Raw genomic sequence first — 22425 nt, forward strand, 5'->3', positions numbered from 1 at the left:
TTTCAGATTGCCGTTTTAACTTTGGCTTATAAAATAAAAATAATATACATCGATTCAAGTTGGTTTCAACTTACAATTGTCGGGGGCCCATTTAGAAAATATTTGAACTTCGAGTGTAGAGTGATTAATTAGCACGCTCGTTTAACATAATATATGAATGACCCCTAATTTAAAGCCAAAGGCCCTCCACATGACACCGGCCACGGTCCAGTCCACCAAATTTTGAGTCTTGGTTAAAATGATCTTATCAGCGTCTCATTCAGTTAACCCAGCCACCTCGGGGTTAAAAATGTTACAAGAATCCACAGAGTTTCGGTAATTACTCTAAAAATTGGAGATTTAATTTTATCAGCAGGAACTGTTGATGAACTTGAAGTTAAATTACCTGGGCCTGGGTGAGGAGTCCCCACTGGGGACCCTAGGTTATTAGTATTATGTACATAAAATAGAGATTCGGTGGAATGTCAGGCTGAGCGCCAGGCCCAGTAAATTTTAAAGTTTAAACTGTTGTTGATTCGATCAGGAACAGTAGTAACCTAAACCTGAATTATTCTTAGGTGGATCCGGGATTTCCTCTTATCATTTAGGTAAATACCGATATCACCTCATGTTCACTTCATTTTTTTACGAGAACAGCTTTTTTAGTTCTCTTTAATCGTTTGACTCACATCTTAAAATGACTTCAGTCGAACCCATCACTGGAAAGGAGAAGCCGAAAGATTCTCTTCAAGAAGAATTTTTAACTATCGAAGATGTTATCGACAAAACTGTGAAAAGACTGAACTTTAGGCTTGCTTTCATCTACTGGGTCGCACTCAGTACGGTTTTCAACGCAGGTGTTGTAACCAACATGACAGTGATGACTGGAAACATACCCTATAAAGACTGGACATGCTCTTCGAAAAAATGCACCTCTCTATATGCAGCAGCTTCCGACAAAGAAAACTTCTTCACTGAACGGACAATGTGCGACAATGACTTTATCGCTGGAATAGATTTTGATTGGGCCACAAAAAAGACGACTTTCACAACGGACTGGAATATCTACTGCAAGAACGAGGCGAAGTTGTCTACAATATCTGGAGTATATTTTTTTGGCGGAATCTTTGGATTGTTATGCTCAACTGGAATCTTCGATAGGATAGGTCGCAAGAAAGGAGCACTTTTAGGAAGTGCTATTACCACACTGGCTACTGCAGCAAGCGCTGTTGCCCCCAACTACGAGGCCCTGCTAGTATTTAGGATAATGTCTGGGTTTGGCCTGATGATCAGCTACACGGGTACTTACTGTTGGATCATTGAATTTGCCCCAACAAACCTCCGGAACATAGCTAGTGGTTTCTACAACACTGGCTGGTCGATAAGCTACCTCATTTTGGTGCTACTTGGGTACTTGATTGACAAATGGCAGCATGTTTACCTTGCTGCAGCTGGAATTTGCGCGTTCAGCACTATCATGTTTATCGTGAATCCTCTTCCAGAATCCCCTAGGTTTCATTTGGTCCGAGGTGAGGAAAAAGAAGCGAAAAAATGTCTGTTGTCGTTTTTCCGTGCTACTGGTAACCGCTTCTCCTTTGAAGGTGTAAATCTAATTTACGAGAAAAGGGTGCAAAATTATTTCAAACAGGTCAGTGATTTTAAGAGATATCCGGCTATGCTAAAAAGAGCTCTACTCTCCATGCTTTGCTGGTTCTTCGTGTCCATGATAGGATATGGGTACACTTTTGGTTGGAGCAAAATTGGGAGCAATCTTTACACCAGCTACTTCTTTGGTGCGCTAGGAGGAGCTATTGGCTACGTTTCCTCGATTCCTGTTTGCAAACTTCTTGGAAGAAAACGAGCCACAATCTTCCTTTTCGGAGGCATAGCTGTATTTAACTTCATAGCCATGTTAGACGTGAAGTTTTCGGAGTCCTGGACGCTGGAACATGTTGCCAGTTTACTCGGCAGTGTATCTGGGACAGCGGCGTTTGCCATGGTCTATTTGTACACAGGAGAACTATCTCCGACCTCTCACCGTGGCATGATAATGTGTTTGAGTTCCAGTAGTGCCAGAGTCGGCAGTTTCCTCGGACCCTACGTAAGTCTACTGTACGGAGTTACTGATAGGAGGGTCCCCCTGGCTTTGTTCGCCGGTTTGGCTTTCTGTGGGTGTTTGGCTTCTTTCTTCCTGCCTGATACTACTGGAGTTGCTATTCCAGAAACCCCCAAAGATGTCAAAGATTAGAATTAGCTCGATGAAACCGAACGTTGTAAATTATGTTACTAAAGAAGATTAAAGTGTTTGCATAACACCACAATGATTTATATTCATGATGCAGGCCCGCAAACGTAAAACTATTGCCTGATTCTCAAAGATTTATACAATTCTCAATATTATATTGCTATTTGCTAAATTTTGATTATCTTTTGCTGACTATAAATTGTCCCAATGTATTTTTTTAAATAATCGAAAATATCAGCGAGTTTCTCTCTTGTGATTTCCTATGTGACTTGAAAAGTAACAGTGTCTACCTTAAAAGGATTGACATTTCGTATTATATAGTAAATTCGCCATGGTCCATCCATTCACCCAAAAAAACTACGTTCTCTAGCTTAGATTTATTAAATTATGACTAGCTTATGAATCCACATAATCAATTCTATGTTAATTTGGATTCTGAATGCCTGTTTTTCAGTGAGCAGGGGATACGAACCTAACAATGTCACGGGGAGCACTATTTTGGCCAAGTTCGGTACTCCACGAAATCTCTCTGATGGAGGAAAAAAGAAAAAGGGAAGAAAAGGAAAGAAAGGCAAGAGTAGTTCTTCTGTACAAGAAGTCATGGACAAAGTAAAGACAGAGGCTGTGGAAGCAAAAGAAGTAGAAGTCGCAGAAGCCGCTGCAGCTGAAGCCGCCGCTGCCGAAGCTGCCGCTGCCGAAGCCGCTGCTGCCGAAGCCGCTGCTGCCGAAGCCGCTGCTGCCGAAGCCGCTGCTGCCGAAACCGCTGCTGCCGAAGCCGCTGCTGCCGAAGCCGCTGCTGCCGAAGCCGCTGCTGCCGAAGCCGCTGCTGCCGAAGCCGCTGCTGCCGAAGCCGCTGCTGCCGAAGCCGCTGCTGCCGAAGCCGCTGCTGCCGAAGCCGCTGCTGCCGAAGCCGCTGCTGCCGAAGCCGCTGCTCTCGAGGCCGCTGCTTTCGAGGCTGCTGCTGCTGAAGCCGCTGCTGCCGAAGCTGCAGCTCTCGAGGCTGCTGCTGCCGAAGCTGCTGCTGCCGAAGCTGCTGCTGCCGAAGCTGCTGCTGCCGAAGCCGCTGCTGCCGAAGCCGCTGCTGCCGAAGCTGCTGCTGCCGAAGCTGCTGCTGCCGAAGCTGCTGCTGCCGAAGCCGCTGCTGCCGAAGCCGCTGCTGCCGAAGCCGCTGCTGCCGAAGCCGCTGCTGCCGAAGCCGCTGCTGCCGAAGCCGCAGCTGCCGCAGCTGCCGAAGCCGCTGCTGCCGAAGCTGCTGCTGCCGAAGCTGCTGCTGCCGAAGCCGCTGCTGCCGAAGCTGCTGCTCTCGAGGCCGCTGCTGCCGAAGCTGCAGCTCTCGAGGCCACTGCTGCCGAAGCTGCAGCTCTCGAGGCTGCTGCTGCTGAAGCCGCAGCTGCCGAAGCTGCAGCTCTCGAGGCTGCTGCTGCCGAAGCTGCTGCTTCCGAAGCCGCTGCTGCTGAAGCCGCTGCTGCCGAAGCCGCTGCTGCTGAAGCCGCTGCTGCCGAAGCTGCTGCTGCCGAAGCTGCTGCTGCTGAAGCCGCTGCTGCCGAAGCTGCTGCTGCTGAAGCCGCTGCTGCCGAAGCTGCTGCTGCTGAAGCCGCTGCTGCTGAAGCCGCTGCTGCCGAAGCTGCTGCTGCTGAAGCCGCTGCTGCCGAAGCTGCTGCTGCTGAAGCCGCTGCTGCCGAAGCTGCTGCTGCTGAAGCTGCTGCTGCTGAAGCCGCTGCTGCCGAAGCTGCTGCTGCCGAGGCTGCTGCTGCCGAAGCTGCTGCTGCCGAAGCTGCTGCTGCCGAAGCTGCTGCTGCCGAAGCTGCTGCTGCCGAAGCTGCTGCTGCCGAAGCTGCTGCTGCCGAAGCTGCTGCTGCCGAAGCTGCTGCTGCCGAAGCTGCTGCTGCCGAAGCTGCTGCTGCCGAAGCTGCTGCTGCCGAAGCTGCTGCTGTTGAAGCTGCTGCTGCCGAGGCTGCTGCTGTTGAAGCTGCTGCTGCCGAGGCTGCTGCTGTTGAAGCCGCTGCTGCCGAAGCTGCAGCTCTCGAGGTTGCTGCTGCCGAAGCCGCTGCTGCCGAAGCTGCTGCTGCCGAAGCTGCTGCCGAAGCCGCTGCTATCGAGGCCGCTGCTCTCGAGGCCGCTGCTGCTGAAGCTGCCGAACCCGAGGCTGCTGCTGAAGTTGCCGAACCTGAGGCCGCTGCCGAACCTGAGGCCACTGCCGAACCTGAGGCCGCTGCCGAACCTGAGGCCGCTGCCGAACCTGAGGCCGCTGCCGAAGTCGCCAGCGTAGACCCCGTCAAGGATGCGTTTATCGAATTACTTAAAGAATTCACCACTGAGGCGGCGAGCGCGGAGTCTTTACCAGGTACTCATTCCCCGTCAAATAATGCAACTCTTATGTAGCTGTAATAACATTCTTATTTCAATTCATCCGATAATATTGATCACGATAAATTATACTTATTCTAGATTGATCAGTTTTTAACCAAATTCTATCACAGGATTGACACCAGAGATATTAGCCGCTCACCAAACCGAGCTGGATAGGATCAAGAAAATGTACGGAGGGGCAGATGACATAGAATCCTTCCCTACCTTCAAGTTTTAGAGTGATACCATCGAGTTTAATCATCGAAGATGATAATTTTGATTAATTTATTCAACGTACCCCGAGGGTTGCTACCATTGACAGCTGTTTACGCTCCATGCTGAACTTTAATCATGTCACGAATATTTTGGGTTCATATATTTTTGAACTTTTAATTCAATGTTAAGGATGATCTTGAAGGGCTTGAATAATCGCTTGTAGTGGAATGAAAGCATAAAATCTGTGCGACACCGCATATGGAAATTGATTTTGCTATGTTTTGTGTTTGAAATGTAGCCTAATCTGAGGCTTGTCTAAAATTATTGTTTGTCAAGTCTTTTTAGTTTCAGTGAAACTTTTGATAAGAGCTGATACGTCCTATGATAGCGTGAATCGTTCAGTTTGATAATACATATATTGATCCTAGGAGGCAGAAGCTTTGGCTTATCACGTGAATCCTTATCCAGACATTTGGTATTAAAATGTTAATTATTATACCAATTCTTCTCTATGAGTTTTATCATTTACTTTGATATTTTATACACATTGGCGGTTTTTATTTTCCTTTGCTGACTGAGGAATCATCGGACCACTACCGGATCCAAATCATGTAACTTATCAAAAAGGTCAAACAATTTTCATTTTAAAAATGTAACATCACAAAATATCTGAAATTCCTAAACGTTTTCGAAATCCAACATGATGATTTCAGGATTGACTTCACATTTAAGCATTTGGTTTTCTTAAAACCCTCAAGACTAATTGCATCGTAAAATTATTTAATTCCTAGACTTAGAGCGAGATAAGGCTTCAGATTTTGAAACGTTGGATTTCGATCATGTTACCTTTAAAGTTAAAGTGTGAATAAATATAAACAGCTCTTAAACTTTCCACATTACAGACTCTAACTGTGATGAAGATGTACATAACTAGATGATACCGAGCTAATAAGTGAAACCGATCGCTAATACTATAATATAGCTTCAAGTTACATCTTCATGACAGTTACATTTGGAAACTTAAACTGTAATACAATAATCAATGTTCCTATGACCTTCATAATCATTATGACACAGAAAATTTTTTTCACGATTGATAATGATTATACCACTTTTACATTCATCATTTGTAGCAAGATTAGGCGGTTCATGACGAATCAAATCATGCCAATCTGCCAATCGTCAGTATGCTGAACGAAAAATGAAATCCTCTTGATCTTATGGACTTTGATAAAGATCTACACAACTATATCATGATCTATTATAACTATAAGGTACGTACGACTTGAAATTCCAAGTATTTTATTTGTATTTTATTTGTAATATTTTGGGGGTTTTACTTTCAGATTGCCGTTTTAACTTTGGCTTATAAAATAAAAATAATATACATCGATTCAAGTTGGTTTCAACTTGCAATTGTCGGGGGCCCATTTAGAAAATATTTGAACTTCGAGTGTAGAGTGATTAATTAGCACGCTCGTTTAACATAATATATGAATGACCCCTAATTTAAAGCCAAAGGCCCTCCACATGACACCGGCCACGGTCCAGTCCACCAAATTTTGAGTCTTGGTTAAAATGATCTTATCAGCGTCTCATTCAGTTAACCCAGCCACCTCGGGGTTAAAAATGTTACAAGAATCCACAGAGTTTCGGTAATTACTCTAAAAATTGGAGATTTAATTTTATCAGCAGGAACTGTTGATGAACTTAAAGTTAAATTACCTGGGCCTGGGTGAGCGGTCCCCACTGGGGACCCTAGGTTATTAGTATTATGTACATAAAATAGAGATTCGGTGGAATGTCAGGCTGAGCGCCAGGCCCAGTAAATTTTAAAGTTTAAACTGTTGTTGATTCGATCAGGAACAGTAGTAACCTAAACCTGAATTATTCTTAGGTGGATCCGGGATTTCCTCTTATCATTTAGGTCTGTAAATACCGATATCACCTCATGTTCACTTCATTTTTTTACGAGAACAGCTTTTTTAGTTCTCTTTAATCGTTTGACTCACATCTTAAAATGACTTCAGTCGAACCCATCACTGGAAAGGAGAAGCCGAAAGATTCTCTTCAAGAAGAATTTTTAACTATCGAAGATGTTATCGACAAAACTGTGAAAAGACTGAACTTTAGGCTTGCTTTCATCTACTGGGTCGCACTCAGTACGGTTTTCAACGCAGGTGTTGTAACCAACATGACAGTGATGACTGGAAACATACCCTATAAAGACTGGACATGCTCTTCGAAAAAATGCACCTCTCTATATGCAGCAGCTTCCGACAAAGAAAACTTCTTCACTGAACGGACAATGTGCGACAATGACTTTATCGCTGGAATAGATTTTGATTGGGCCACAAAAAAGACGACTTTCACAACGGACTGGAATATCTACTGCAAGAACGAGGCGAAGTTGTCTACAATATCTGGAGTATATTTTTTTGGTGGAATCTTTGGATTGTTATGCTCAACTGGAATCTTCGATAGGATAGGTCGCAAGAAAGGAGCACTTTTAGGAAGTGCTATTACCACACTGGCTACTGCAGCAAGCGCTGTTGCCCCCAACTACGAGGCTCTGCTCGTATTTAGGATAATGTCTGGGTTTGGCCTGATGATCAACTACACGGGAAGTTACTGTTGGATCATTGAATTTGCCCCCACAAACCTCCGGAACATAGCAAGTGGGTTCTACCCCATGGGTTGGTCTATAAGCTCTCTTATGTTGGCGCTTCTTGGGTACTTGATTGACAAATGGCAGCATGTTTACCTAGCTGCCGCTGGAATTTGCGCGTTCTGCACTATCATGTTTATCGTGAATCCTCTTCCAGAATCCCCTAGGTTTCATTTGGTCCGAGGTGAGGAAAAAGAAGCTAAAAAATGTCTGTTGTCCTTTTTCCAGGCTACTGGTAACCGCTTCTCCTTTGAAGGTGTAAATCTAATTTACGAGAAAAGGGTGCAAAATTATTTCAAACAGGTCAGTGATTTTAAGAGATATCCAGCCATGCTAAAAAGGACTCTTCTCTGTATGCTCTGCTGGTTCTTCGTCTCAATCATAGGATTTGCATACACTTTTGGTTGGAGCAAAATTGGGAGCAATCTTTACACCAGCTACTTACTTGGTGCGCTAGGAGGATCTATTGGGAACGTTTCTTCGATACCTGCTTGCAAACTTCTTGGAAGAAAAGGAGCTACAATCTTCTTTTTCGGAGGCATAGCTGTATTCAACTTCATAGCCATGGTACACGTACAGTTTTCAGAGTCCTGGACGCTGGAATATGTTGCCAGTTTACTCGGCAGTATATCTGGATCAGCGGCGTTCGCCATGGTCTATTTGTACACAGGAGAACTATCTCCGACCTCTCACCGTGGCATGATAATGTGTTTGAGTTCCAGTAGTGCCAGGGTCGGCAGTTTCCTCGGACCCTATGTAAGTCTACTGTACGGAGTTAGTGATAGGAGGGTCCCCCTGGCTTTGTTTGCTGGTTTGGCTTTCTGTGGGTGTTTGGCTTCTTTCTTCCTGCCTGATACTACTGGAGTTGCTATTCCCGAAACCCCCAAAGATGTCAAAGATTAGAATTTGCTGGATGAAACCAAACGTTGTAAATTATGTTCAAAGTTACTAAAGAAGATTAAAGAAGACCAAAATCATTTTGGCAAGATTATTTATTGATTTTTATTCATTTATGTTGCAGGCCCTTTAAACGTTTCCACAACCTTAAAACTGTAACTTGACCCTCAAAGATTTAATTTTATACAATTCTCTATCAAAATATTCGCTAAGTATTGATTATCTTTTTGCTGACTATAAGACTGGTTTTACTTTTGTCTTTTTTTATAATCGTAAATAACAGCGAGTTTCTCTCTTGCGATTTCCTATGTGACTTGAAAAGTAACAGTGTCTACCTTAAAGTTAAAAGGATTGACTTTTCGTATATAATAAATCCGCCATGGTCCATCCATTCACCCATAAAACTATGTTATAGCTTAGATTTAATAAATTATGACTAGCATATGAATCCACATCATGAAATGTATCATGTATGTTAATTTGAATTGTAAATGCTATTTTTCAGTAAGCAGGAGATACGAACCTAACAATGTCACGGGGAGCACTATTTTGGCCAAGTTCGGTATTCCACGAAATCTTTATCTATCACCAAGAATGTAATTTTATTAGGAATGTTTTGAAAGCAATAAAAGAAGTTCTGGAGAACCCGGGCATTGATCCCGGTACCTCTCACATGCTAAGCGAGCGCTCTACCATTTGAGCTAGTCCCCCGATACAGTTTCGAGAAATCACTTGGTAAAAATCAAATTAATAGAAGTCTCTTAATTGCAAAAAAAAGTCTCCACGGAATATAATTTGGATTTTATTAATATGTAAACATTCCCAATCATATTTGAATTATGACATTTGATTACCTTTCACTAATGATTATGAAGCTGCCGATCCCGACGCCAGATACATTACGGCTTACATTCACATATTTGTAGCAAGATTAGGCGGTTCATGACGAATCAAATCATGACAATCATCTGCACGAAAAATGAAATCTTCGTGATATTATGGACTTTGATACATGATACAGATCTGCACAAATATTAGGTACGTACGACTGGAAATTCCAAGTATTTTATTTGTAATTTAATGTCCAATATTTTGGGGGTTTTAACATTTAAATTGTCGTAATATCAACTTCAATTTCAAGTAATTACCCAACAACATTTAATTTTAATAAAGTTTATAGCGTTAGTACTAATTTCAACGCTAATATTTATCAAATAATTAGAGTTCGTGTATTGAGCTAAAGAATATACCATGTACCCAATGCGAAGGGGCGTCAACACGAAACAAACGTCGAATAAGTTAGTCAGTATAAGACTCCGCCAAAACTAAAATGTAAAAGCAGGGTGCGATTACTATTAGATTTCGATTGTAGGTTTATATTTATAATTATAACCAACCAGGACTTGTAGGTTTATAACCTACCAGGACGCGCACCGAATTGGACTCGTCGACGGTATTATACGAAACAAATATTTTAAGCGAGTATCCCCCGTTAAGATTTCGACGTCTTCGCGTATAACCTACATTAACATACTATGCTACAAGACTAGCCATATATAACGCTGCTCAAGTTGCCCGGGTATGGCAGATGGCTGTTGATTTTAAAAGCATTACAAATTTTTAAAATATTTTAGGCTCATATTATGATCATGGAATTGGAACTGGATGCATATAGCGAAGATAAAAGTGGTTCCCAGGAAAAAAATTTAAAAACGTTGAACTTCGAAAATTGAAGTCATTCTCCATACTATTCTGTAATCTGTATAGTTATACGTATCTCTGAAGGCAGGCTCCCTGGGCCGGGGTCCTGCTACATGCAATTTTTGATCGCGTGCCCTGAGAATCGTTTTTTGATGGTTTTTCGAGGTCTAAGATTTTTCAAAATCGAATAAAATATTTTTAAAGGCCTCTCTCAAAATTATGTCTGGCTCATCTCTTCTGAATGATCCCTAGAACATATCCTAAAAGTTTCAGGGTGATTGCTCAAAAAATGTAGGAGGAGATTGATTTTTAGACTCGATTTCAGGGCACTCGATTTGAGAACCCCATTAGGAGTAGGACGAATTTACGAATTTTTGGAAAACTGCCAAAAATCAACCAAATTATGAGTTAGAATCAAATAAGAGGCAAAAATGAAATTTGTCACATTTATGAACTGATAGCAATTCACCTTTCAAAATTTGCTCCTTTATAAAAAAAATGATCGATTTTTACATTCTACACACTATTTTCAACTCACCCTGTATATAGATAAAAAAGGCAAAAGTGTAGCAGTATAGTATAGTATAGTGTAGTATATACTTATAGTGCAATAGTGTAAAAATGTAAAAAATAAATTAATTAATCACTTTGCACTTGACTATCATGTGTGACGTGGTCTACTTTAACACGTTCTCTAGGTGGCCCTGAGTGACAATATTGAAAACATTAACAACCCTCTGATCTGGCAATTATCCAACCCTAACCCTAACTAAAATTGAAGTAAATTCTTAATCATATGCTAAAACCCTAAGGCCAACCCTAACCCTAACTAAAAGTAAAGCATATTTATAATCATATGCTGATACCCTAACCCAATCTCTAACTAAAACTAAAAGTAAAGCATGTTCATGATCATATGCTGCAACCCTATAAGTATAACCCTTACGTCTACGAGAATGTATATTGTATACCAATTTCTTTACAATAATACAATATAGTCATGTCAGTGACATTGTCACATGATCAAGACAATTTTTCGCTGATATCTCCCCCGGGAGCATTTTTACCCTATGCCATGTGGGGTGATTCGGAATCAGCGTTCAAAAATACATCGATACAAGTAGGTTTTATTTGTGGGGGCCGTTTAGAAGAATATCGAGCTTCGAGTGTAGAGTGATTTAGCACGCTTGTTAGTTGTGAACCATCCCTAATTTAAAGGCCCTCAATGCTAGCCACGTTCCACCAAATGTTTAGTCTTGGTAAGCGTCTTATCAGAGTCTTACTCTTTTGATCTTATCAGCGTCTCATTCGTTTAACGAATTAGCCCAAACAACTCGGCCTGAAAATACATTAAAAATGTTACAATAATTCACAGATTTTCGGTCATTATTCTAAAGATTGGAGATTTATCAGCAATCAGCATGAGCTGTTATTTAAATTAAACTGTTGTAGATTCGATTAGGAACAGTAGTAACTTATAAACCTAAATTATTCTTAGGTGGATTCGGGATTCCCTCTTATCATGTAAATACCGATATTACTTCATGCTCACTTCATTTCTTTACGAGAAACTAAAAGTAAAGCATATTATATTCATAATCATATGCTGAAACCTTAACCCAAACCCTAACTAAAGCATATTCATAATCGTATGACTATGCTGAAACCCTATAACCCTTACGAGAATTTATACCAATTTTTACCATACAATATGGTCATGTCACATGATCATTGTTGGATCAAGACAGTTTTTCGCCGATATCTCGCCCGGGAGCATTTTTACCCTATGACATGTGGGGTGATTCGGAATCAGCGTTCAAAAATACATCGATACAAGTAGGTTTCATTTGTGGGGGCCCGTTTAGAAGAATTTCGATCTTCGAGTGTAGAGTGATTTAGCACGGTTGTTAGTTGTGAACCATCCCTAATTTAAAGGCCCTCAATGCTAGCCACGTTCTACCAAATGTTTAGTCTTGGTTAGCGTCTTATAATCAGCGTCTTTTGATCTTAATTTCTTATCAGTGTCTCATTCATTTAACGAATTAGCCCAAACAACTCGGGCTGAAAATACATTAAAAATGTTACAATAATTCACAGATTTTCGGTCATTATTCTAAAGATTGGAGATTTATCAGCATGAGCTGTTTTCGAAGTTAAACTGTTGTAGATTGGATTAGGAACAGTAGTAACTTAAACCTAAATTATTCTTAGGTGGATTCGGGATTCCCTCTTCTCATTTAGATCTATAAATACCGATATCACTTCATGTTCACTTCATTTCTTGACGAGAACAGCTTTTGTAGTCATCTTTAATCGTTTGACTCACATCTTAAAATGACTTCAGTCGAGCCCATCACTGGAAAGGAGAAGCCGAAAGATTCTCTTCAAGAAGAATTTTTCACAATCGAAGATGTTATCGACAAAACTGTGAACAAACTGAACTTTAGGCTTGCTTTCATCTTCTGGGCCGCACTCAGTACGGTTTTCAACGCAGGTGCTGTAACCGACATGACGGTGATGACTGGAAACATACCCTTTAAAGACTGGACATGCTCTTCGAAAAAATGCACCTCTCTCTATGCAGCAGCTTCCGACAAAGAAACCTTCTTCTCTCAACAGACGATGTGCGACAACGACTTTATTGCTGGGATAGATTTTCATTGGGCCACAAAAAAGACGACTTTCACAACGGACTGGAATATCTACTGCAAGAACGAGGCGAAGCTGTCTACAATATCTGGAGTATATTTTTTTGGTGGAATCTTTGGATTGTTATGCTCAACTGGAATCTTCGATAGGATAGGTCGCAAAAAAGGAGCACTTTTAGGAAGTGCTATTACCACACTGGCTACTGCAGCAAGCGCTGTTGCCCCCAACTACGAGGCCCTGCTCGTATTTAGGATAATGTCTGGGTTTGGTCTGATGATCAGCTACACGGGTACTTACTGTTGGATCATTGAATTTGCCCCCACAAACCTCCGGAACATAGCAAGTGGGTTCTACCCAATGGGCTGGTCTATAAGCTCTCTTATGTTGGCGCTTCTTGGGTACTTGATTGACAAATGGCAGCATATATACCTAGCTACAGCTGGAATTTGCGCGTTCAGCACTATCATGCTTATCGTGAATCCTCTTCCAGAATCACCTAGGTTTCATTTGGTCCGAGGTGAGGAAAAAGAAGCGAAAAAATGTCTGTTGTCGTTTTTCCAGGCTACTGGTAACCGCTTCTCCTTTGAAGGTGTAAATCTAATTTACGAGAAAAGGGTGCAAAATTATTTCAAACAGGTCAGTGATTTTAAGACTTTAAGAGATATCCGGCTATGCTAAAGAGGACTCTTCTCTGCATGCTCTGCTGGTTCTTCGTCTCAATCATAGGATTTGCATACACTTTTGGTTGGAGCAAAATTGGGAGTAATCTTTACACCAGCTACTTACTTGGTGCGCTAGGAGGATCTATTGGGAACGTTTCTTCGATACCTGCTTGCAAACTTCTTGGAAGAAAAGGAGCCACAATTTTCTTTTTCGGAGGCATAGCTGTATTTAACTTCATAGCCATGGTACACGTGCAGTTTTCGGAGTCCTGGACGCTGGAATATGTTGCCAGTTTAATCGGCAGTATATCTGGATCAGCGGCGTTCGCCATGGTCTATTTGTACACAGGAGAACTATCTCCGACCTCTCACCGTGGCATGATAATGTGTTTGAGTTCCAGTAGTGCCAGGGTTGGCAGTTTCCTCGGACCCTATGTAAGTCTACTGTACGGAGTTACTGATAGGAGGGTCCCCCTGGCTTTGTTTGCTGGTTTGGCTTTCTGTGGGTGTTTGGCTTCTTTCTTCCTGCCTGATACTACTGGAGTTGCTATTCCCGAAACCCCCAAAGATGTCAAAGATTAGAATTTGCTGGATGAAACCAAACGTTGTAAATTATGTTCAAAGTTACTAAAGAAGATTAAAGAAGACCAAAATCATTTTGGCAAGATTATTTATTGATTTTTATTCATTTATGTTGCAGGCCCTTTAAACGTTTCCACAACCTTAAAACTGTAACTTGACCCTCAAAGATTTAATTTTATACAATTCTCTATCAAAATATTCGCTAAAGATTGATTATCTTTTTGCTGACTATAAGACTGGTTTTACTTTTGTCTTTTTTATAATCGTAAATAACAGCGAGTTTCTCTCTTGCGATTTCCTATGTGACTTGAAAAGTAACAGTGTCTACCTTAAAGTTAAAAGGATTGACTTTTCGTATATAGTAAATCCGCCATGGTCCATCCATTCACCCATAAAACTATGTTATAGCTTAGATTTAATAAATTATGACTAGCATATGAATCCACATCATGAAATGTATGTTAATTTGAATTGTAAATGCTATTTTTCAGTAAGCAGGAGATACGAACCTAACAATGTCACGGGGAGCACTATTTTGGCCAAGTTCGGTATTCCACGAAATCTTTATCTATCACCAAGAATGTAATTTTATTAGGAATGTTTTGAAAGCAATAAAAGAAGTTCTGGAGAACCCGGGCATTGATCCCGGTACCTCTCACATGCTAAGCGAGCGCTCTACCATTTGAGCTAGTCCCCCGATACAGTTTCGAGAAATCACTTGGTAAAAATCAGATTAATAGAAGTCTCTTAATTGCAAAAAAAAAGTCTCCACGGAATATAATTTGGATTTTATTAATATGTAAACATTCCCAATCATATTTGAATTATGACATTTGATTACCTTTCACTAATGATTATGAAGCTGCCGATCCCGACGCCAGATACATTACGGCTTACATTCACATATTTGTAGCAAGATTAGGCGGTTCATGACGAATCAAATCATGACAATCATCTGCACGAAAAATGAAATCCTCGTGATATTATGGACTTTGATACATGATACAGATCTGCACAAATATTAGGTACGTACGACTGGAAATTCCAAGTATTTTATTTGTAATTTAATGTCCAATATTTTGGGGGTTTTAACATTTAAATTGTCGTAATATCAACTTCAATTTCAAGTAATTACCCAACAACATTTAATTTTAATAAAGTTTATAGCGTTAGTACTAATTTCAACGCTAATATTTATCAAATAATTAGAGTTCGTGTATTGAGCTAAAGAATATACCATGTACCCAATGCGAAGGGGCGTCAACACGAAACAAACGTCGAATAAGTTAGTCAGTATAAGACTCCGCCAAAACTAAAATGTAAAAGCAGGGTGCGATTACTATTAGATTTCGATTGTAGGTTTATATTTATAATTATAACCAACCAGGACTTGTAGGTTTATAACCTACCAGGACGCGCACCGAATTGGATTCGTCGACGGTATTATTCGAAACAAATATTTTAAGCGAGTATCCCCCGTTAAGATTTCGACGTCTTCGCGTATAACCTACATTAACATATTATGCTACAAGACTAGCCATATATAACGCTGCTCAAGTTGCCCGGGTATGGCAGATGGCTGTTGATTTTAAAAGCATTACAAATTTTTAAAATATTTTAGGCTCATATTATGATCATGGAATTGGAACTGGATGCATATAGCGAAGATAAAAGTGGTTCCCAGGAAAAAAATTTAAAAACGTTGAACTTCGAAAATTGAAGTCATTCTCCATACTATTCTGTAATCTGTATACGTATCTCTGAAGGCAGGCTCCCTGGGCCGGGGTCCTGCTACATGCAATTTTTGATCGCGTGCCCTGAGAATCGTTTTTTGATGGTTTTCGAGGTCTAAGATTTTTCAAAATCGAATAAAATATTTTTAAAGGCCTCTCTCAAAATTATGTCTGGCTCATCTCTTCTGAATGATCCCTAGAACATATCCTAAAAGTTTCAGGGTGATTGCTCAAAAAATGTAGGAGGAGATTGATTTTTAGACTCGATTTCAGGGCACTCGATTTGAGAACCCCATTAGGAGTAGGACGAATTTACGAATTTTTGGAAAACTGCCAAAAATCAACCAAATTATGAGTTAGAATCAAATAAGAGGCAAAAATGAAATTTGTCACATTTATGAACTGATAGCAATTCACCTTTCTAAATTTGCTCCTTTATAAAAAAAATGATCGATTTTTACATTCTACACACTATTTTCAACTCACCCTGTATATAGATAAAAAAGGCAAAAGTGTAGCAGTATAGTATAGTATAGTGTAGTATATACTTATAGTGCAATAGTGTAAAAATGTAAAAAATAACCCTAACTAAAAGTAAAGCATATTTATAATCATATGCTGATACCCTAACCCAATCTCTAACTAAAACTAAAAGTAAAGCATGTTCATGATCATATGCTGCAACCCTATAATCCTTACGTCTACGAGAATGTATATTGTATACCAATTTCTTTACAATAATACAATATGGTCAATGACCATTGGTCATGTCAGTGACATTGTCACATGATCAAGACAATTTTTCGCTGATATCTCCCCCGGGAGCATTTTTACCCTATGCCATGTGGGGTGATTCGGAATCAGCGTTCAAAAATACATCGATACAAGTAGGTTTTATTTGGGGGGCCGTTTAGAAGAATATCGAGCTTCGAGTGTAGAGTGATTTAGCACGCTTGTTAGTTGTGAACCATCCCTAATTTAAAGGCCCTCAATGCTAGCCACGTTCCACCAAATGTTTAGTCTTGGTAAGCGTCTTATCAGAGTCTTACTCTTTTGATCTTATCAGCGTCTCATTCGTTTAACGAATTAGCCCAAACAACTCGGCCTGAAAATACATTAAAAATGTTACAATAATTCACAGATTTTCGGTCATTATTCTAAAGATTGGAGATTTATCAGCAATCAGCATGAGCTGTTATTTAAATTAAACTGTTGTAGATTCGATTAGGAACAGTAGTAACTTATAAACCTAAATTATTCTTAGGTGGATTCGGGATTCCCTCTTATCATGTAAATACCGATATTACTTCATGCTCACTTCATTTCTTTACGAGAAACTAAAAGTAAAGCATATTATATTCATAATCATATGCTGAAACCTTAACCCAAACCCTAACTAAAGCATATTCATAATCGTATGACTATGCTGAAACCCTAACCCTTACGAGAATTTATACCAATTTTTACCATACAATATGGTCATGTCACATGATCATTGTTGGATCAAGACAGTTTTTCGCCGATATCTCGCCCGGGAGCATTTTTACCCTATGACATGTGGGGTGATTCGGAATCAGCGTTCAAAAATACATCGATACAAGTAGGTTTCATTTGTGGGGGCCCGTTTAGAAGAATTTCGATCTTCGAGTGTAGAGTGATTTAGCACGGTTGTTAGTTGTGAACCATCCTTAAAGTTAATTTAAAGGCCCTCAATGCTAGCCACGTTCTACCAAATGTTTAGTCTTGGTTAGCGTCTTATAATCAGCGTCTTTTGATCTTAATTTCTTATCAGTGTCTCATTCATTTAACGAATTAGCCCAAACAACTCGGGCTGAAAATACATTAAAAATGTTACAATAATTCACAGATTTTCGGTCATTATTCTAAAGATTGGAGATTTATCAGCATGAGCTGTTTTCGAAGTTAAACTGTTGTAGATTCGATTAGGAACAGTAGTAACTTAAACCTACATTATTCTTAGGTGGATTCGGGATTCCCTCTTATCATTTAGATCTATAAATACCGATATCACTTCATGTTCACTTCATTTCTTGACGAGAACAGCTTTTGTAGTCATCTTTAATCGTTTGACTCACATCTTAAAATGACTTCAGTCGAGCCCATCACTGGAAAGGAGAAGCCGAAAGATTCTCTTCAAGAAGAATTTTTCACAATCGAAGATGTTATCGACAAAACTGTGAACAAACTGAACTTTAGGCTTGCTTTCATCTTCTGGGCCGCACTCAGTACGGTTTTCAACGCAGGTGCTGTAACCGACATGACGGTGATGACTGGAAACATACCCTATAAAGACTGGACATGCTCTTCGAAAAAATGCACCTCTCTCTATGCAGCAGCTTCCGACAAAGAAACCTTCTTCTCTCAACAGACGATGTGCGACAACGACTTTATTGCTGGGATAGATTTTCATTGGGCCACAAAAAAGACGACTTTCACAACGGACTGGAATATCTACTGCAAGAACGAGGCGAAGCTGTCTACAATATCTGGAGTATATTTTTTTGGTGGAATCTTTGGATTGTTATGCTCAACTGGAATCTTCGATAGGATAGGTCGCAAAAAAGGAGCACTTTTAGGAAGTGCTATTACCACACTGGCTACTGCAGCAAGCGCTGTTGCCCCCAACTACGAGGCCCTGCTCGTATTTAGGATAATGTCTGGGTTTGGTCTGATGATCAGCTACACAGGAACCTACTGTTGGATCATTGAATTTGCCCCTACAAACCTCCGGAACATAGCAAGTGGGTTCTACCCAATGGGCTGGTCTATAAGCTCTCTTATTTTTGCGCTTCTTGGGTACTTGATTGACAAATGGCAGCATATATACCTAGCTACAGCTGGAATTTGCGCGTTCAGCACTATCATGCTTATCGTGAATCCTCTTCCAGAATCCCCTAGGTTTCATTTGGTCCGAGGTGAGGAAAAAGAAGCGAAAAAATGTCTGTTGTCGTTTTTCCAGGCTACTGGTAACCGCTTCTCCTTTGAAGGTGTAAATCTAATTTACGAGAAAAGGGTGCAAAATTATTTCAAACAGGTCAGTGATTTTAAGAGATATCCGGCTATGCTAAAGAGGACTCTTCTCTGCATGCTATGCTGGTTCTTCGTCTCAATCATAGGATTTGCATACACTTTTGGTTGGAGCAAAATTGGGAGTAATCTTTACACCAGCTACTTACTTGGTGCGCTAGGAGGATCTATTGGGAACGTTTCTTCGATAACTGCTTGCAAACTTCTTGGAAGAAAAGGAGCCACAATTTTCTTTTTCGGAGGCATAGCTGTATTTAACTTCATAGCCATGGTACACGTGCAGTTTTCGGAGTCCTGGACGCTGGAATATGTTGCCAGTTTAATCGGCAGTATATCTGGATCAGCGGCGTTCGCCATGGTCTATTTGTACACAGGAGAACTATCTCCGACCTCTCACCGTGGCATGATAATGTGTTTGAGTTCCAGTAGTGCCAGGGTTGGCAGTTTCCTCGGACCCTATGTAAGTCTACTGTACGGAGTTACTGATAGGAGGGTCCCCCTGGCTTTGTTTGCCGGTTTGGCTTTCTGTGGGTGTTTGGTTTCGTTCTTCCTGCCTGATACTACTGGAGTTGCTATTCCCGAAACCCCCAAAGATATCAAAGATTAGAATTTGCTTGATGAAACCAAACGTTGTAAATTATGGTCAAAGTTACTAAAGAAGATTGAAGGGTTGCAACCTAAATAATAACAAACACTAAAATGTTTTATTAATTTTTATTCATTTATGTTGTAGGCCCTTTAAACTATTCCACAACCTTAAAACTGTAACTTGATCCTTAAAGATTTTATTTTATACAACTGTCTATCTTATATTGCTATCAAAATATTCGCTAAATTTTGATTACTTTTTGCTGACTACAAACTTGTTTTTTTTTGTCACAATGTCTATTTTTAGAATCGAAAATATTAGCGAGTCTCCCTCTTGAGATTCTTATTTGACTTAGAAAATAGCAGTGTGTATTTAAAAGGATGGACTTATTGTAGATAATAAATCCGCCATAATCCATCCATCCACCCATACATCCATATCATAAAACTACGTTCTAACTCAGATTTATTAAATTATGACTAGCTTGTGAATCTATATCATCTAATCTTGAATCTATGTTAATTCTGAATGGATTCTGAATGATATTTTTTAGTGAGCAGGAGATACGAACCTAACAATGTCACGGGGAGCGCTATTACTTCGGTACTCTCTCTCTCTCTCTCTCTCTCTCTGATATTGATAATGTAATGTGAGCCGCTGTTTCCGAGGCTGCTGAAGCTGCCGAACCCGACGTCAGAGATATTACGGCTTTCACCAATTTGTAGCAAGATTAGGCGGTTCATGACGAATTAGGCAAATCATGCCAATCATCTGGCCGAAAAATGAAAACCTCGTGATCTTATGGACTTTGATAAAGATTTGCACAACTGTGGTCTATTACAAGGTACGTATGGTCGGAAATTTCAAGTATTTCATTTTGTCCAATATTTTGTTGTCGTTATCAAGTAATTACCCAATTATCAATTTATAACCTACCCAACCAACATTAAATTTTAATTAAGTTGATAGTTAACCAATTTTAATCTTCTTTTTCAACATTAAATTTTAATTAAGTTGATAGTTAACCAATTTTAATCGACATTTATGAACAGTGGTCACATGACGTCAGATGTGGTTGCACATTACACAAATCAGCTGCATTGTGGTGAGTATTACAGATTGTACCGTCTAAATGTACTGGATACAATCAACATGTTAGCACCATTAACACGGGCACCTGTTTCCAGTTTTCTCTGTGTATTATGTACACCGGATTCCACTGTATTTGCTCTTACGTTAACGTATATCTGTCGTGACATGTGTTTGATACAAGTTAGGAATCGTTCATGTATTTCAGTATGTCTGGGCAAAGAGGGGCCAAAGAGGGAGTAGCTAAGAATGGTGGAAATTGTGACGCTTCTATTTTATAACTGTATATTGTATCAAAATATGTTAACCTTCTCACGGATTCAGAAGGATAGCTGGATAGGGGCCTTTAAGTTGCAAAGTTTTAAAAGACGTACTAATATAGTAATATGTACAGTAATTGTTTGCCTATCAGATAAAATTTAGAGACATTAAATCGTTTATGGAGCATAGCAATTTAGTTTCTTCCAAATATAGCGCAAATCACAAACACATGCATCATATTGTATTAGATTACATAATACATATTATTATCATCACAAAACGTTGAACGATTACCATAATATGTTTAAGATTTGAAAATGTTAACACTTATTTACGTTCGGCACCCTGACGTTTCATAAAACTTGCTACCTTACACAGTTAATGCGCTTAATTCAGTGTAGCTTCATGGTTCATGCATCCTACCTCTAGTGGTTTACAGCTCGTTCTAGCATTTCGCAAGGTAAAAGGTTTCCATTTCATTCGCTTCCGAAATTTTATTTAAGTTCTACTAGTATTAGTTCCTGAAAATGTTAACAGATCCCACGGTACAAAATCTGGAGCTTACTCAAACCGTGTTTTCGTTACTGTTGGAAGTCAGCCAATATATCGTCAATGTTTGAAGGAGCCCAGTGTACTCCTAATGGCAAGGTAATTACTGAGCCCGGCAGACTGATATGCGTATAATTAATTATCAATTAACAGCTGATAATTGACGTGATTGACATTTCTAAGTTAAAACGTAACTTTTGCCTGCTTTGACACGACTGCAGTACGAGATGACCTTCACTGCATTGTTCCTTTATTCGACCGTACGACGTTCACTTAGCTAGTTTACCTATATAAGTTGACTTCTTTAATTGTTCATGTTGTTCCTTACCCTTATTCTAAAGTTAGAGCAGTTTTGTAGCACTACGAGTATTACCATGATCTGCAGGTAAGAAATTCTGTGCAGCCATGGTACATTTCATGACTGGATTGCATTACCAGTAATTTTAAATTAGTTTACCTTTTAAGGAAGTAAAATTAGTCTAGTAGGTAAAGTTGTGTTATATATATTGTGTTCGTTATAATTGCTTTCATTTCAGTCTTTCTGCTCGTCTATTCTATTGTTTGTTACTTTAACAATGATCATTGATGCGTTCAGCAAATTTCTACTGTCTTTCTACCACTATATTATTCAGATGCTACCTCTCTGATAGCACTTATTAAATTATTAATTGTAATTTCTTAATTTTCTCTTTAAATTTATTTTTCTGATGATAATTCAATTATTCGTACGAATATAAATTGAATTTGAGACTTCATGTTGCCATTATCTACGCTGTTAAGGCCAAAAGTAGGTATAACGATATATAAACACAAAGTATAATGAACTGCATTAAGTAGGTATACGAATTACCTCACCAAATGGTATATCTGTACACTGCACATATCCTAGTTAGCTAGCTAAGTTAGCTAGTTAGTTAGTTAGTTGTACACATAAACACAGTCTACACCGTTTTAATGGTATTACGTGCCAGCTTGCATGTGTATGTTTGTGATTTGGTTTGTAATTAATGATCAGTTTTGTAGATGGTCCTGTTAATGTTTCTTCTTTGAGTGAGTAATATTGCTCCCTTCTCGTTCTAAACCGACCACCTGCATACTCGCCCAGCCAACCCCTGCAGTTCCCACCAAATACAGGACCCCACCCCTATTGCCCTTCTTCGAGCGGGAGAGGAGAAGTTACTTCGTGGGTTTGTACACTTCATTGCTAA

At 39.9% G+C, this 22425-nt stretch overlaps 5 protein-coding genes across 5 annotated transcripts in view; all 5 read left to right on the forward strand.

Moving 5' to 3' along the window:
- The first annotated feature begins 1654 nt into the window (after nt 1–1654).
- Nucleotides 1655–5334, forward strand: LOC134826009 (nuclease SbcCD subunit C-like). The gene is made up of 3 exons (XM_063838254.1): nt 1655–2135; nt 2679–4568; nt 4705–5334. Exons 1-3 carry the CDS (start codon nt 1655–1657, stop codon nt 4809–4811), a joined length of 2478 nt encoding a protein of 825 aa, XP_063694324.1. The 3' UTR covers nt 4812–5334.
- A 580-nt stretch (nt 5335–5914) lies between these two features.
- LOC134811074 (solute carrier family 22 member 7-like) lies at nt 5915–8712 on the forward strand. The gene is made up of 2 exons (XM_063817789.1): nt 5915–6063; nt 6820–8712. Exon 2 carries the CDS (start codon nt 6984–6986, stop codon nt 8358–8360), a length of 1377 nt encoding a protein of 458 aa, XP_063673859.1. The 5' UTR covers nt 5915–6063; nt 6820–6983; the 3' UTR covers nt 8361–8712.
- A 3677-nt stretch (nt 8713–12389) lies between these two features.
- On the forward strand, nt 12390–13382 carry LOC134826016 (solute carrier family 22 member 7-like). The gene has a single exon (XM_063838264.1). It carries the CDS (start codon nt 12390–12392, stop codon nt 13380–13382), a length of 993 nt encoding a protein of 330 aa, XP_063694334.1.
- A 4403-nt stretch (nt 13383–17785) lies between these two features.
- Nucleotides 17786–19336, forward strand: LOC134826022 (solute carrier family 22 member 7-like). Its single transcript, XM_063838279.1, has one exon. The coding sequence runs from the start codon at nt 17786–17788 to the stop codon at nt 19334–19336; it is 1551 nt and encodes a 516-aa protein (XP_063694349.1).
- A 2869-nt stretch (nt 19337–22205) lies between these two features.
- The window catches only part of LOC134811052 (protein phosphatase Slingshot-like), a 35611-nt gene continuing 35391 nt past the window's right edge, over nt 22206–22425 (forward strand). Inside the window, exon 1 of the mRNA XM_063817779.1 lies at nt 22206–22404. The gene's annotated coding sequence lies outside the window, so the exon portion shown is untranslated. The remainder of the gene's footprint in view (nt 22405–22425) is intronic.

Source organism: Bolinopsis microptera, chromosome 1 (genome assembly GCF_026151205.1).
Source record: "Bolinopsis microptera isolate Bmic1 chromosome 1, MBARI_Bmic_1.0, whole genome shotgun sequence".
In the NCBI taxonomy this organism is placed as follows: Eukaryota; Metazoa; Ctenophora; class Tentaculata; order Lobata; family Bolinopsidae; genus Bolinopsis; species Bolinopsis microptera.